The following is a 15,268-nucleotide window of genomic DNA, read 5'->3' as shown; positions in this document are numbered from 1 at the left end:
TTTTTAACGCGTAATTTTTATCTTTTGCCTTTAGATAGATCCATCAGACATATTTTTTTTATTGCAAGACGTTTTATTCGTTGTTAAATGGGTGCCATACGCAATTTTTTATTTAAAATAATTAAAATGTCATCGAAATAAGTGAAATTACATCAACATGAGTCCGCTTAAAAGATAAGTAACTAATAACTTTATTACTTATATTATATTATCCTTTTTTAATACTTATATTAAATAATTAGTAAACTAATATTTTTAATAGATGCTTTCATATTTATTACACTTTTGGGTATTAATATGAATTTGATGATATGTATTTGGTTTTTATCAAGTTTACATTTAACGTCCTATTTGAGGTTCGTTGGGAAAAGGAGGCACCATGGTAGATTGTTGCAAAAAAATTGTAAATATGAATATGAATATTATATATAGTATAAGTAACACAGTGATTACTTATCCTTCACGTGGACTCATGTTGATGGAATTTCACTTATTTCGATGATATTTTAATTATTTTGAAATAAAAATTGCGTCTGGCACCTATTTAACAACGAAAAAAACGTCTTGCAATAAAAATGTATGTCTAATGGATCTATCTAAAGTCAAAAGATTAAAAATTACGCGTTAAAAAATGACTTTAAATTAAGGATATTTTCCTGTGCAGATAAGATGCGCACTAATAAACGCAACCACTGCGGCCAGCCAGACAGCCCGGACTATAACCGAAATAGCAAGAGGAACAGCATATCAAAGAACCAATTATACTAAAATTCTCTCTTGTCAACGTTGCTACCTCCTATACGATATTTGCCTGGTTTGACACAAAATCAATATAGGTTTATCTATAATATTAACTTGAAATTGTATAACTTAACAAATCATCATAGTGATGCATTTATATATTTTGACATAAATTCCTGTATAAAATCTTTTTGTTTGACAAGGAATACAGTGTATCTGCCATTTAGATATAAGAGAGAACTTGCTATGTTAATAGCATATAAAATTATTAACCAGTCTGGTACATGTTCTGTATCAGACCATCGATCTACTATAATTTTATGTAGTAGTAATTATATACACCAACCTAGGTTAAGTGTTGACAGAAAATTTAGCCCTAAGCTAGATTTAAACTAGTATATAAGACAACAGCTAAGCAGCCTTTTTCCATTGTACATCAAAATATTCAAGGCTTGGCTAGCAAATTATTAGAAATAGAATTATTCTTAAATCATTATAGTATTAAAGTTTTTTGTGTAACGGAACATTGGCTTAAACAATGTCAGTTGTTAATAAATATTGATAATTATGAGTTAAAAAGTATATACTTTAGGAAACATGCTATTCATGGAGGTTCTCTTATTTTAGTACACAAAAGTGTAAAAAGCAAAGAACGAACTGACATTGTTAGTCTTTCTGTAGAACGCACCATTGAACTGTCCTGTGTTGAACTTGAGCGTTACATTATTGTTTGCGTTTATAGACCTCCTTCCAGTGACTATAATATGTTTGAGACAGTCATGGAAGAAATATTAAAGCGTTTGAGCAGAAGTGAAAAGAAGGTTATAGTATGTGGAGATTTTAATATTGATTTACTTTCACACACAAAAACGGCAACACGAATAGTTAATTTATTTCAATCATTTAATTTACACAAACTTTTTGATGAACCCACACGAATTACACCTAGTTCTGCAACTTGTATTCTAATGTTTACTGTGATTGCAACTGTTTAGAAAAAAGTATTCTCAATACACTGACTTCGGATCACTGTGGCCAGAAAGTAGTTTTTGAATGGGATTACATACCTACATTTAAAAGAATTAATGTTAGGCCTATAACTAAAAAAGGCATTCATAAATTTAGAGATAATATTAATAATAAATTGCCTGGCCTGAAACATCAATCCTTCCATAATAATCCTTGTGAAATGTTTACAAATCTTTTTAATTTAATTCATAATGAGTTTGAAAAAATCTTTAAAGAAAAATCATTAAGTATTACCAAGGATTTACCATTTAGCCAATGGGCAACACCTAGTATACACAGATGCAGGAACGTTTTATATGAGTTATATGGCATGAAGCAATATAACAAAGACTTGTCATTTCTTAGTTATGTTAGAAATTATTCAAAAACTTTTAAAAAAGTTTGTTTCACTGCCAAGTGCTTGTATGTCAGAGATAAAATACGCAACTCTGATAACAAAGTTAAAACGGTTTGGGCAATTATTAATGGTGAAATGGGTAAAAGCCAATCAAATAGTACCATAAAACTTGTAAATGCTGGTAGGGTCATTGACAAAAGTGCTGATGTTGCGCTTGCTTTTGAAGATTTTTTTAGTAGTGTCCCTGCTAGTATTACCGAAAAATTAAATTCGTCATCAGCGCTTGCTGAGTCCTACTTGAGGGACCATGTTGCTGAGTGTAATGTATTATTTGAATTGCGACATGTGACTGCAAAGGAAATTGTTAAAACTTTTAAAACATTAAACTTAAAAAAAACATGTGATCTCTGGGGAATGTCTGTAAATTTAGTAAATAATATTATAGAAAACATTGCCAACCATTTAGCGTTTATATTTAATCAATGTTGTGACTGTGGTATATTCCCTGATTTATTAAAGTTAAGTAAAGTTATTCCTTTATTTAAAAGTGGTGACCAAGAAGACTGTAATAACTATAGGCCAATTTCCATTTTACCAACTTTGAGCAAAGTCTTCGAGAAATTAATTTTAAACCAATTATGTAGTCATTTTGTATCAAATGGTTTACTGCACGCCAAACAGTTTGGTTTCACAAAGGGGCGCTCTACCACTGATGCGGGAATAGCTCTTTTGTCACATATAAAAGCATGGGAAAATTCAAAGAATGCTTTAGGGATATTCTGCGACCTTTCTAAGGCTTTTGACTGTGTAGAACATTCCACTCTATTACGGAAACTAAATTTTTATGGTATTAAAGGTTTAGCTCAGGACCTCATAGCTTCATATCTTCAGAACAGGGTACAAACCGTTGTTGTTAATGGAGAGAAATCTCGCGGTGCGTCGATTAACATAGGTGTTCCGCAGGGATCTATCTTAGGACCGTTTTTGTTCTTAGTGTATATTAATGACCTACCTTATTATTTGCAGGATATGTGTGAAATAGTACTGTTTGCAGATGATACCTCATTAATATTTAATGTGGATAGACATGACACAAATGTTGACGAAGTAAACTCTGCTCTTTTACGCATATCCAATTGGTTCAATGCTAATAATTTATTATTAAATGCAAAAAAAACAAATTGTGTAGAATTTATCCTTCCAAATGTAAAAAAGGTGAAAAGGGATATTATTTTAAACGGGGAGGTATTATACCCTGTGGATTCTACTGTTTTTCTTGGTTTGACACTAGATGAGAAGCTACAATGGGGGCCCCATGTTGCCACCACCGCTGCTAAGCTTAGTTCAGCTGCATATGCAGTTCGAAGAATAAGGCATCTCACCGATGAAGACACGGCTAGATTGGTTTATTTTAGCTACTTTCATAGCATTATGTCCTATGGAATTCTGCTATGGGGCAGGGCTGCAGATATAGAAACTATATTTATATTACAGAAAAGAGCCATACGCTCTATATATAATTTACGTGCTAGGGACTCACTAAGAGATCTCTTTAAGAATACTGGTATCCTCACTGTACCATCACAGTATATATTTAATAACATTTTATATGTACACAAAAACGCAGACTTACACACAAGAGTAGGAGATAGACACTGTTATGGCACAAGGAACAGAAATAAAATTGAAATGCCATTTTATCGGTTAGCGAAAGTTAAAAACTCATTTATGGGCCAAGGTATACTTTTTTACAACAGAATTCCTCATAGTATCAAAGAGTTTAGTAGTGCTAAATTTAAAAATTATGTAAAAAACGTATTAGTTCAGAGAGCCTATTACAGCATTAAGGAATATATGGAAGATAAAAACCCATGGAGGGTTGTCGCGTAAAAACCACAGGACAGTTCTCTGGCATATTATGATAATATACAGTTACATATTTTGTAAAATTAAATTGTAATACTGATATGATTTAAAAGAGCAACTATGGAGTTTCTTGCCGGTTCTTCTAAATAGATACTGCTTTCCGAATCGGTGGTAAATGTAAAAATATGTATTGACGTTTCAAAAGTGCTTCTCGAAGAAGTCTAATTGAATAAATAAATGTTTGAGTTTGAGTTTGAAAAACTATTTTCTTTTTCATCCTAAAACAAAAAGGGGTTCTATGCTCGTATAATAATAATTTTAATTTATTTTTGCATATTTTGTGTTTTTTAATTTAATTTAATTTATCGTTTTAAAAATAATTTAGTAGGTATACCAACAAACAAGTATTGTTAATTCTGGTTTAAAATAATTATTATTGAATACATGTATCATACAAGTGATAACTGCGTTAAAAACAACCGACTTCAAACTTGCACTTGCAACATTTACAAATACAGACAAAAATGCTTATAAAATAAAAACTACTGGGCCTATCCGAATAAAATTTTTATGGGACCAATTCGACACCATCCCGCATCGAACAAAAAAAGAATCACTTAAATCGGTTCAGAAACCTCGGAGTAATCAGTGTACATACATATAAAAAAAAAAAAAAAAAAAAACATACCGGCCGAATTGATAGCCTCCTCCTTTTTTTTGAAGTCGGTTAACAAATATCAAGCATTATAAATAATTTAGGTACATTAAATAGCCTTCGGCGTCCATAACAAAACAAGATTTCGAAATATAGCACTGAAAAAAAGTATTTACTTTTACAAGGTATATTTATTCGGATTGTTTCTTCTTGTAAATTCATATTTAGGTACATAGTACACCATTTTTGTATTTTAACGGGTTTTAATCTCAAAATTACCACAAAATCATCTGTGAAAAAAAAGCAAACAGAAATATACAGGCCGAATTGATAACCTCCTCCTTTATTTTTGAAGTCGGTTAAATATCAAAAAGGTAACAGCCCTATAGCTATAATAGTGCTTATGTCATAATTTCATCGCAGGGGCTTAGTTTCCTAACTGTATATCACCTTGAAGACGAGTTAATTGAATACGCATATTTAAGGATTAACCCATTAATTTTTAGACCAACTGCCCATTTCCTTCAGGTATTGAGAATAAACAAAAATCTCGTCAGATCTTGAAATCGGACCACTTTAGAAGTACCAACTCACATTAGTGAACATAGGAATTGAAAAGTTCTTCCTTTTTTGAAGTTGTTTAAAAGACTAATAATATGTAACTCTCTTTTTAGATGATTCTTCACTATCACTATTTGGATTCCAAGGGTTTCTAAATGAAGAAGACGTTATTGGTCGAATATCGGGAGAAATCACAGCGCCAAAACATGGAAAATGGGTGTTTGAAGACCTCAATATAGGCCTTAGACCTAATGACGTCATCAATTATAACGTTTATGTGGTCAGCAATAGAAAGGGCTATTTTCAAACTAACCTTTCATTTACTGTTGAAGGTGAGTTTATTTTAATACTAGTAATAATTAATTTTAATAATGGTACTGTGGAGGAAGGAAGGTGGAGGGATGGCGGCTAGTGGTCGCGGCCTGGCAATTTGGCTGGGCAAAACGGGGTTGGAAGGTCGATCGGGGCTCGTATGGGTCTCGTTCCGACCGACTGGCAGGGGGCTGCGCTTTGCGGCGGTGGATGGCGGCCAGAGGCCGCGCGCGTTGTTTTTTGTTGGTAGTCTAACTACCAACAAAACAGGGGGCGGGATCCCGATGCGTCACTTTTGTGACACGCGGTGACTCCTGTAGGTGGGTGTAGGGCGGCGGCTGTCCTGAGACAGCCGTCTGCCAACTCGTAATCCGGTCCGTGGGGCCGGACCGAGGGCCGCCACCTCTGGTGTGAGGTGGGGGCTGCGAGGGAAACCTCTATAAAAGTGCGCCGGAGGGTCCTTCGACGCGTGAATCACGTTTCGGAGGGCCTTTCGGCGCGCGCCCTTCGGCCGGTCGGTGCTGGGGTCGAGGGTTTGGGGAACGCCGATGATGGAACGGGGAACAATCCATCATCGGCGAGCAGGTGGCGTGAGCTCGTGTACAGCTTGCGCCACCCCGGGGTGGGCATTTGGTGGAGGGCCTGGAAACGGGCAAGTGGCGGAGGGCCTGGAAACGGGCAACTGCTGGGCGGGACATGCGGAAGATTGCGAATGTGTACCCGCATCCCGTCTAAAGCAGCGCGTTGGTACACGGTGGGGTTTTAGTCGGTAGGAATCCGACATAACCCACGGCTCCTTCCCCGGGAGCCGTGGGTATCTTAGGCAAGATTTCCCCACTTGAAAAAAAAAAAAAAAAATGGCTGCAGCTGTCTGGCAAAATTTCTGATGCGAGCTATGAAATCAGAAGTATCGGTAGTACCTACTGTGATGGGGTTAAAAAATTCACCCGGTAACCTCAGAGGTTCGCCGTATACCAACTCAGCCGATGAAGACTGGAGATCTTCTTTAATAGCTGTTCGAATGCCTAACAGCACCCATGGTAAAGACTCGGTCCATCCCTCATTCCCATGACATACGATAGCGGCTTTGAGTTGTCGATGGAAACGTTCCACCAGCCCGTTGCATGCTAGATGGTAAGCAGTTGTATGCTTATGTTCGAATGCGGCTATCTTGGACAAACTTTGGAATAGCGCCGACTCGAACTGACGACCACGGTCGGTTGTAATATTTGTAGGGCAGCCGAATCGAGCTATCCAGCCCGAGAGCAAGGCTTTGGCAACTGTCTCCGCTGTGATGTCCTCGATCGGTATTGCTTCTGGCCAACGAGTAAACCTATCTACCATCATCAACAATACCGGTAACCATTGGAGGGAGGAAGGGGTCCCACAAGGTCAATGTGGATGTGTTTAAACCGTGCCCTGGGTAAATTGAACGTACCTAATGGAGCAGTCACGTGGCGTGTTACCTTGGCACGTTGACATGGGATGCAGGCTCGTGCAAACTCTCTGCAGTCCTTGCGCACTCCTGGCCATACGTATCGCTCAGCAACTAATTTAGCCGATGCATTAGCGCCAGGGTGGCTGAGTGAGTGCAGGCTGTCGAAGACCTGCTTCCTGAAAAATTTGGGTACATATGGTCTGGAAGTCGGCGTACTTACGTCGCAGTACGACTACGACTTCCAGGTATGTGTAGTTTCTCCAGGCGCAATGATGAACCCTCTTCTAGTAACTTAGAAAGCTCGTTGTCCGCAGCCTGGGCCTTGGCTAAAGTCTCGAGGTCGACAGGCGCTCCCAGTTCCTCGATCCGCGACAGGGTATCAGCAACGACATTGTCCTTACCCGCTATATGTCGTATATCAGATGTGAACTGGGAAATGAAGTCTAAATGTCTATAATGCCTGGGCGACAGCTGACGTAGAATTACACACGACGCAAAAACTAAGACATCAAAAATACATTGATTTATTATCTTTCTTTCTCCGGAAAGATAATAAAAATAAAAATAGAAATAAAAGTTCCTACAAGACAGTACCTAACTAGTCTATCGTCATCAGTGGCGTGCCTAGGGTGTAAGGACTGGGCAAGCCCTTAAATTTTTCAAAGTGTTTGATGGGTACCCTTTTCATGAATAAGATACCTACCTAGGTATACTGTGTAATTATGTTCGTTATAAAACTTATAAAAAAACGTGAACATATTAAGAATATTACATACCGAATCAAATCTTTTAAATTTTCACGCGCGCCCCCGCAAACAGTTGAGTCAAACGTTTATCATTAAAATCGATAAATTATATAAAACTGTATGACATTATATTATTAATAAAATTGTACAGATCATTTATATTCTAATTCAAAACGCCAATCTTTCTGAAGGAAAGATTTTATAACATCGGAATTATAGAAAGTAGGTGTTTGTTTTAGAATTCAATTACCTAACAGCTCCTTTTCTATGGCAATTATTGATACCTAATACAGAAAGGCGTTCTTGGCCAAATAAATACACAAGTATTTCATAATAATTAATACGTACCTAATACCTATGAATACGATTTAACGATGAGAAAGCACGCTCCGTGGAAGAACTATTTACTAGCAGGAATCGTAACTACCAAAATATGTGCAAGTTTCAACAGCTGGGGAAAGGCTTCTTCTAAGCAATTCTCATTCATGAAATCGTTCGTAAACATTACAATTAAAATTTCGTTTATGTGACTTACTAGTTTCGGTAATGCACAAATCGGGAGTTGGTTTTGATGAAGAAATTAATTGTTTTTCAGTAAAGTTTAATGATTTTACCTTTCCCCCGCTGAGCACAAAGCAAACCATCACAATTTACTTACAACACAATCTGCTGTCGCGACACTTATTTTACCACAAAATTCGAAAAACTTAACCTAAATTACACCAGTATAATCACCCGCTCAAACAAACTATAATTTAACAATAATATTCACGACGTTCGTTCGCGCAATCGTAACTATCTTCACACTGTTAAAGCCGGGCTTTTTTTCCCATATTAATTGCTATAGAGTTCTATAGCTAGGTATGTATCTACTCCGACGAAATTTCATACGTTAGAAGAGATGAGCGCAAAGCCCGGTAAAAGCCCACGCGTGCAAGCGAGACACCGCACTGTTTATAATCCATCCAATTTAGGTTGTAACGTCCAAATAAAAGGTACGACCTTATTCCGATAGGAAGAAGGATGAAATTAAAAAGTTTACTCGAATTCGTCATTGTTCTATGCTAGGCGTATTATATATTATATTGTAGGTGAGTTTTCATTGAATTCGGATCAGATTATGAATTGCTCATTGCGCGCGAATATTCAAACGTGAATATGGGTATTTTCTAGTAAATTTCTAAGGCAAGCCGGGCTTTTCGGCTTGTATGAACGTACCGCCACTGATCGTCATTGTCATAAACTAAAAAAAGGAAAAATAAAAGATGACGCTCTCAAATATGAACTTTTTAATTTACCAGCATTATAGCATTCTTGTCTTTTAGAACTGGTGGACCCATCAGCTCCAGAATGTCGCAGTACTCTGACACAAGTGAGAGATGGCAAAGCGTGTGCCGGACAAGTTATATTTGAAGACAACTTTGATAGACTTAACGAAGATTTGTGGTACATCGAACAGTATATGCCAGAACAACCAGTAAGTATATTTTATTCTGATTTTTGATGAGATTAAATGTTCTGATAATAATTAAGACATTAGTGGCTCTGAAGTTTTACGAGCAAAAATAAATATTAGTATTGATCAATAAAACAATGTAAATCACCTTCTTGAATTATGGAATATTTTTAGCACAAATATTTATTAGGTACTTCTATAGTGTGGATTCAATTTTGCAAAATGTGTTTGTTTTGTTTTTCAATAACAGTGAAAAGCTTTTTTTTTGTTTACTTTATCAGGATTATCCGTTTGTATCCTACCAACGCCCACCGAAAAGCCAAACAGTATCAGTTAATAATGGAAATTTACAAATAGCTCCTCAACTTCTTCAAAACTTTCCGGGATTTTCGAATAATTCGATATACTCTGGTACTCTAGATTTAATAAGTGGGTGAGTTTTAGTAATATTTTTTATCCTAATTTCATGATCAAATTATGTTGAAAGTATAAAAAACCCATAATACTAATCTTACAAAGTTTATCCATATTTTATCGTAGCCTTCAGTATCTCTACAAGCACTAGTACTCATAGTTTTTGAAACACATTCAATACTGATAATCCTTCAACAAAATATACTTTATAAATGTTCATTCCATTTCCGTGTAGAAAAAAAAGGCGTCACTATTAATTCTATTATAATTTCATTATCATTTCTTTCCGTTCCCTTGACTGTTGTTAATCCTTTATTATTTATTCTAGCTGCACAAGTAGATCAACATATTCATCGAAATGTATTACAAGTGCTTGGGGAGCAAATATTTTGCCTCCAGTGATCAGCGGGAGATTGACTTCAAAGCTGTCCTTTAAATACGGTCTCGTGGAAGTCCGGGCGAAATTACCTCGAGGCGATTGGATCTTTCCAGGTGACCTTTAAATTTAATACAAGTATGTCATACTATGGAGATTGAATAATTATAGGTAAGTATAAGTAGTAGAGTTTAATGAAGAAATTATCTTTCTGTTGCCAATACAGATCGTCAATGCCGCATATGACATATGGACAAGGGACTGCATTTACTGATATTATTTATTTCGTACACTTCTTTCTTTCTTGGTTTTATTACAGTATAAGTAGTTCTACAAATGAAGCACGAGTTTCAAAACTTAACAGCATTAATGTCTGTTTTTATTGGATGTTTATCAACAGCTATGTCTGTTTTTATATAATATATCACGTTCACTGCGCCATCATTATCAAAGAACTTTCAGCTGGTGCTTTGGAGACCTAAAAGATCTCGAAACTTACCAACCCTTTGGTGCGTTTGAGACCTAATCAGTCTCCTAAAGATACAGTTTTGAAAATAATTTATATCTTCCAGAAAACAATGACATATACTTTGAAGTTTTTGTGGATGAAAGATAGTCTATTGTTTTATATTTTGCTAGGTTCGCACGCAGTTATGACATTTGAATAAACTACAAATACCAAAAAAAAATTAGATATCGATTGTATCTCGTACCGCAACCGAAGATAGTTCAATATGTGTAGTAAGTAGTGATGGGAATGTCAGTTGTCGATTGAAATAGTTTTATTAATTATGCAAAGTGTTTTTCATTTAAACATGGTAAGCAAATTGATTGCTTGCATTGCGCGCATATGGTAAAAATTCGTTTTCCGAACATTTTCCAAAATTTTTATTATACTGGACGATGCAGCAGTATAATCCGGCTTTGATTTTTTGTTCTTCTCCGTAGATACTGCTTTCCGAATCGGTGGTAAATGTTAAAAATATGTAATGACGTTTCAAAAGTGCTTGTAGAAGAAGTCTAATTGAATAAATAAATGTTTGAGTTTGAGTTTGTTAGAAATCTCACCAAAATAAATAGATTTTTTACACTTTTTTCTTTTAAAAGAACTCATTGTTTATAAAAAATAATCAACACCTAAATATGCGAGTATTATTTCCAAAAAGAGCGAGCTCCCACATCGATGCTAGGACAACACTAAACCGAATCACGCAGCGCCCGCACCGTCTACCCTCCCTCTCTTGCGTCTACGAGGCCTACGATTCCACGAGTACCGACATATCTCCTAACGCAAGGAATGAATATAATTACAGTACTGTGCGTTAACCTAATCCATCTCTAATTTATTTTTTAATGTTATTGAACTCAGCTTTAAGTAGGAAGCAAATATGTATATTTGTCCTACTCATACTTAAAGAACTTTACAAGTTAGATCCTCCCGCAAGGAGTGAAAAAACACGATTATATTCAACGCACAAAACAAAAGTCCTGCAAGGGATCTGATAGATCTCGTAATGCAGCGAACGTGATATTGGAACTTTCAGATATCCTGTTAGAGCCTTTATTGAACAAATACGGGTTCATGAACTATGCATCGGGAATAATAAGGATCGCTGGTGCTCGGGGAAACAGTGAATTGATGTTTGGCAATATTGGAAATCAGGTATTATATGCTATTAATTATTAAACATGATAATGTACTAAGATGATGAATGTTAATGCCTAGTTTAATAGGCACGCTATCACACAAGCACACCGATTAAATCATTTCTATGTAAATATTTTAGTTTTTATCTCTTCTTTTCTTCTCTATAATATATGTATATAAAATTCTGGTGTCATAATATTTCTTACCATATTTCTCCGAAACATTTGGAGAATCGTTCAACATCCATTTTTCAAGTTTTTTTTTTGTACAATAGGGGAGCGCTTGGCCACGATCTCGCCTGATGGTAAGCTGAGATGTGGCTTAGATGGAGCGCGCTTCCCTAGAATGTACCTGTTCACTCTCCTCCAAGTGATAAGAGTAAAGCGTTTGCCGAGACAGCTAGTAAACTTATATCAGCAACAATAGAAAATATGAATAACATTGTAAAATTAACTATTAAAACAGTTGTAACAATAACAGTTGTTATGTTTTCAAATTTATTATCTTGATTAGCATTCATAGCATCATCGTAGTAAAAGATGATAAATTATTATTAATACTATATGGTCAATCGCCTTAGCACTTCCTGAAGTAAAATAATAATATTTTTATTGTATTATCATTTTAATGTTAAGTCCATATTTTACTGTTAATCGCGTCGTGGAAATACCGTCACGACATGAAGTAAGGCGACAAATTTGATTTGTTTGAATCCTGCTAAAGAAGTTTCACTTCTGACACGTGTGTTCGGCACACACGCAATTGTTTGTTCTTGATAACTAAAAACATGCATGACAATAATTTCAGGTTCTATATGGAGGACCAATTATGGATTTCAACTGCCGTCAATACCTCATCAGAACCAAATATTCTGAGACACCTTGGTCTAACGACTTCCATCTTTATGCTGTACTGTGGGAACCCAGTAAGTTTCTTTAAAATAATGGTTCAGTTATGTTTTCCCTTTTTTCAGACATAATATTCTACAAATAAAAAATATGTACAGTAACGTTATTTACATAAATAGAAAAATTAATTTTTACTTATCACGCATAATCATAATATGATAAAGTACAAACTTTAAACGACATAAGAATGAAAGGTTTGAATAAGGGAAGACTTGGTTTATTTAAAATTATTATTTTTTTAATTACAATTTTCATTGTTTATTAATGAGGCTCGTAATCATTAGCTCTGAATTAAGTACCTTAGACGTTCCACTTTCAGTCTCATTTTGTGTATGGTGCATTCCTCTGTAAATATTCATGGGTTATTTTTTATACTTTGGGATGGTAATAGAACTAGTAAATATTATCTGTAGCGTTATATTGTAGTAGGATAACTATACCATTAGGCGACAAACCAGCTCAGTTGACCACCCAAGAAAATGTTTTAACCCCAAAATGATTACGATCTAATCTATTGCAGCTCGAATAACCTTAACAGTGGATGGTATAGAATGGGCTCGTGTGGAGCCCACAACAAATGGACTGCAGGGACTGCTGCCCCGGGACTGTCCGCTACCACGAGACCTCCTCAACACTGGGACCAGCATGGCTCCGTTTGATGATTATGTAAATCTCTAAATATAATAATTTATTTCTATTTATTTATTTGATTTATTTCAGATAATTGCAATATCCATATAATTGTTAGTATCTTGTTACCTTAAAACTATGTTAGTATTAAAATTACAACGCCATGACCAAGGGAAATAATGAATCCCTATTTCCCTTAGTCACGGCGTCACGCGTGAACAGCTACATCGATTTCGATAATTCTTATTTTGACGTGTTCGTTATGGAGACGGATCTCATGAAATAGCTTTATATCGCCAGAATTCTTATATTATAATAAAATAGTTATAAGAATATAATTACATAAAAAATATGCAAATTACTATAAATAGACCTAAACCAACCAATACCAATTTCCATTTCAGTTCTATACAACATTAGGGGTGTCAGCTGGTGGAATATCCGAGTTCCCAGATGGCATCTACACATCAGGGTCTCGTTTGAAGCCCTGGAGGAATCGAGGTCGGAAGGCGATGCTCAATTTCTGGCAAGATATGGACGCCTGGTGGCCGACGTGGTCACAACCATTGGTCATTGACTACGTACGAATTAAAGCCCTTTAGATTTACGTTAGGATTAAGTCGAATACTTGTTGTTTATCACCTGTAAAGGATTTTTTATGAATGAAAAAACATCTTTTTCATTTTATATGCTTTATATTTTTACAAATTAATTGTTATCAATAAAACATTTTGAAAAAGATGATAAAACTTATTATTATTTTTATTGTAACCGACCAGTATCACACACTTCCTGTCCTTGTCTAATAAACAAAACTTTAAATATTTAAGAGTTCAGGTATTAAAAGTAAGAATTGTAAATTAACGGGAAGACATCTTCTTGTATTTGTACGTTTTCTGTTTGCATTGAAAACTGACACCCATTCACGGTCCTCGTTACAACAACATCATAATTTGTATCTTTCAATACTTTTATTCTTATTGGTGCTGATAGTGGACCATCCATATCACTTTTAAAGGCTAGAACTCTTACTTCATAAAGAGTATTGTATTTAAGGTCAGTAACAGTAGCTTTAAACCTTACTCCCGTTATAATCTCGATAGTCGGATCTAATTTGCTTGAATTGAATTTCTGGAAAATGAAATATTTATAAGTAAAAATCGGAGGTAAAATTTTACGGATATGTCAATTTATTTTATCATATTTAAAAAAATGTATAGAGAGAGTTTTCACCTGTAAAGGTATGTCATTCTTCACAATTTCTGGGTGATTGTTTGTTAGTAATTTTACTTCTGTCGCAGAGGACTCAGATATCTCGAAAATATGTATCTAAATTGAAAAAAAAAGAAGTTTATATAAAAGTGAAATTTAACACTTAAAACTCAAATGTATGAATTTGTGAGTTTCGCTTTACTATTAATTTTCAAAGGCGATATATTCAGTACTAGCGGTACGCTCCGCCCCGGCTTCGCCCGTGGAACATGTTTACGTAATCTGTTTACGTCTTCATTATAAAAAAAGAATTGACAAAATCGGTTCAGCCGTTCTCTAGTTATGCGATTACCAACACATTTTGCGATTCATTTTATATTATAAATTCAGTGTTCAACCATTGAAAGTACGAATAACCTGTAGCAATTCTTACCTTAAAGCCCAAGACAGAATCACGCATTAACTGTCTAACATTACTCCAATGGATGTATAGCCCTCGTGGCTCGACTGACGTCACGCTGATCAGCCGGGGGGCTTCCAAATTATAACTTACGTCTTCAGCTGCATTTGAGCACGATAGAATCATTACGATCCATAAGCATTTAATCATCATTGTTTCTATTTTAACAACTTTAGAGAAGACACACGGACACAAACAGAAGAATAGAATATACACTAACAGAAGATTGAATATCTTAGTCAGAAATAAAATATGTGTGACAGAGAATTACAACTTGCCGTGAACTTGATGGAAATATTGAAGAATCATGCTCTGTTATCACAAGTCACTAGTGATTAGATGATTTTTGCTAGCATACATCCTACGTGTAATTTTAGTTTTTTATTTAGTTTTGCGCGATCTTTTGTTTTCTATTTATCTCCTCCAAAGATATTAATCACTATAGTCGGGCACTATAACCATATTATATCCATGCTTCT

The 15,268-nt window shown here is 35.3% G+C and overlaps 2 protein-coding genes across 2 annotated transcripts; one reads left to right on the top strand and one right to left on the bottom strand.

Moving 5' to 3' along the window:
* Positions 1-8,586: 8,586 nt before the first annotated feature.
* Positions 8,587-13,761, top strand: LOC149483800 (beta-1,3-glucan-binding protein-like). Its single transcript, XM_089701891.1, has 8 exons — positions 8,587-8,680; positions 9,011-9,162; positions 9,423-9,574; positions 9,884-10,047; positions 11,476-11,594; positions 12,387-12,504; positions 13,008-13,153; positions 13,522-13,761. Exons 1-8 carry the CDS (start codon positions 8,587-8,589, stop codon positions 13,717-13,719), a joined length of 1,143 nt encoding a protein of 380 aa, XP_089558017.1. The 3' UTR covers positions 13,720-13,761.
* Positions 13,762-13,896: 135 nt separating this feature from the next.
* Positions 13,897-15,048, bottom strand: LOC149483799 (uncharacterized). The gene is made up of 3 exons (XM_089701256.1): positions 14,763-15,048; positions 14,351-14,446; positions 13,897-14,248 (listed from the first exon to the last, which is right to left on the bottom strand). The coding sequence occupies exons 1-3, from the start codon at positions 14,940-14,942 to the stop codon at positions 13,958-13,960; spliced, it is 567 nt and encodes a 188-aa protein (XP_089557382.1). The 5' UTR covers positions 14,943-15,048; the 3' UTR covers positions 13,897-13,957.
* Between the last annotated feature and the right edge of the window lie 220 nt (positions 15,049-15,268).

Source organism: Colias philodice, chromosome 12 (genome assembly GCF_061535455.1).
Source record: "Colias philodice isolate Cphi_HAF_F1 chromosome 12, ilColPhil1 Martin Lab GWU primary, whole genome shotgun sequence".
NCBI lineage: Eukaryota > Metazoa > Arthropoda > Insecta > Lepidoptera > Pieridae > Colias > Colias philodice.
The sequence above is the reverse complement of the archived record's forward strand: the minus strand, read 5'-3'. Positions and strand labels throughout refer to the sequence as shown.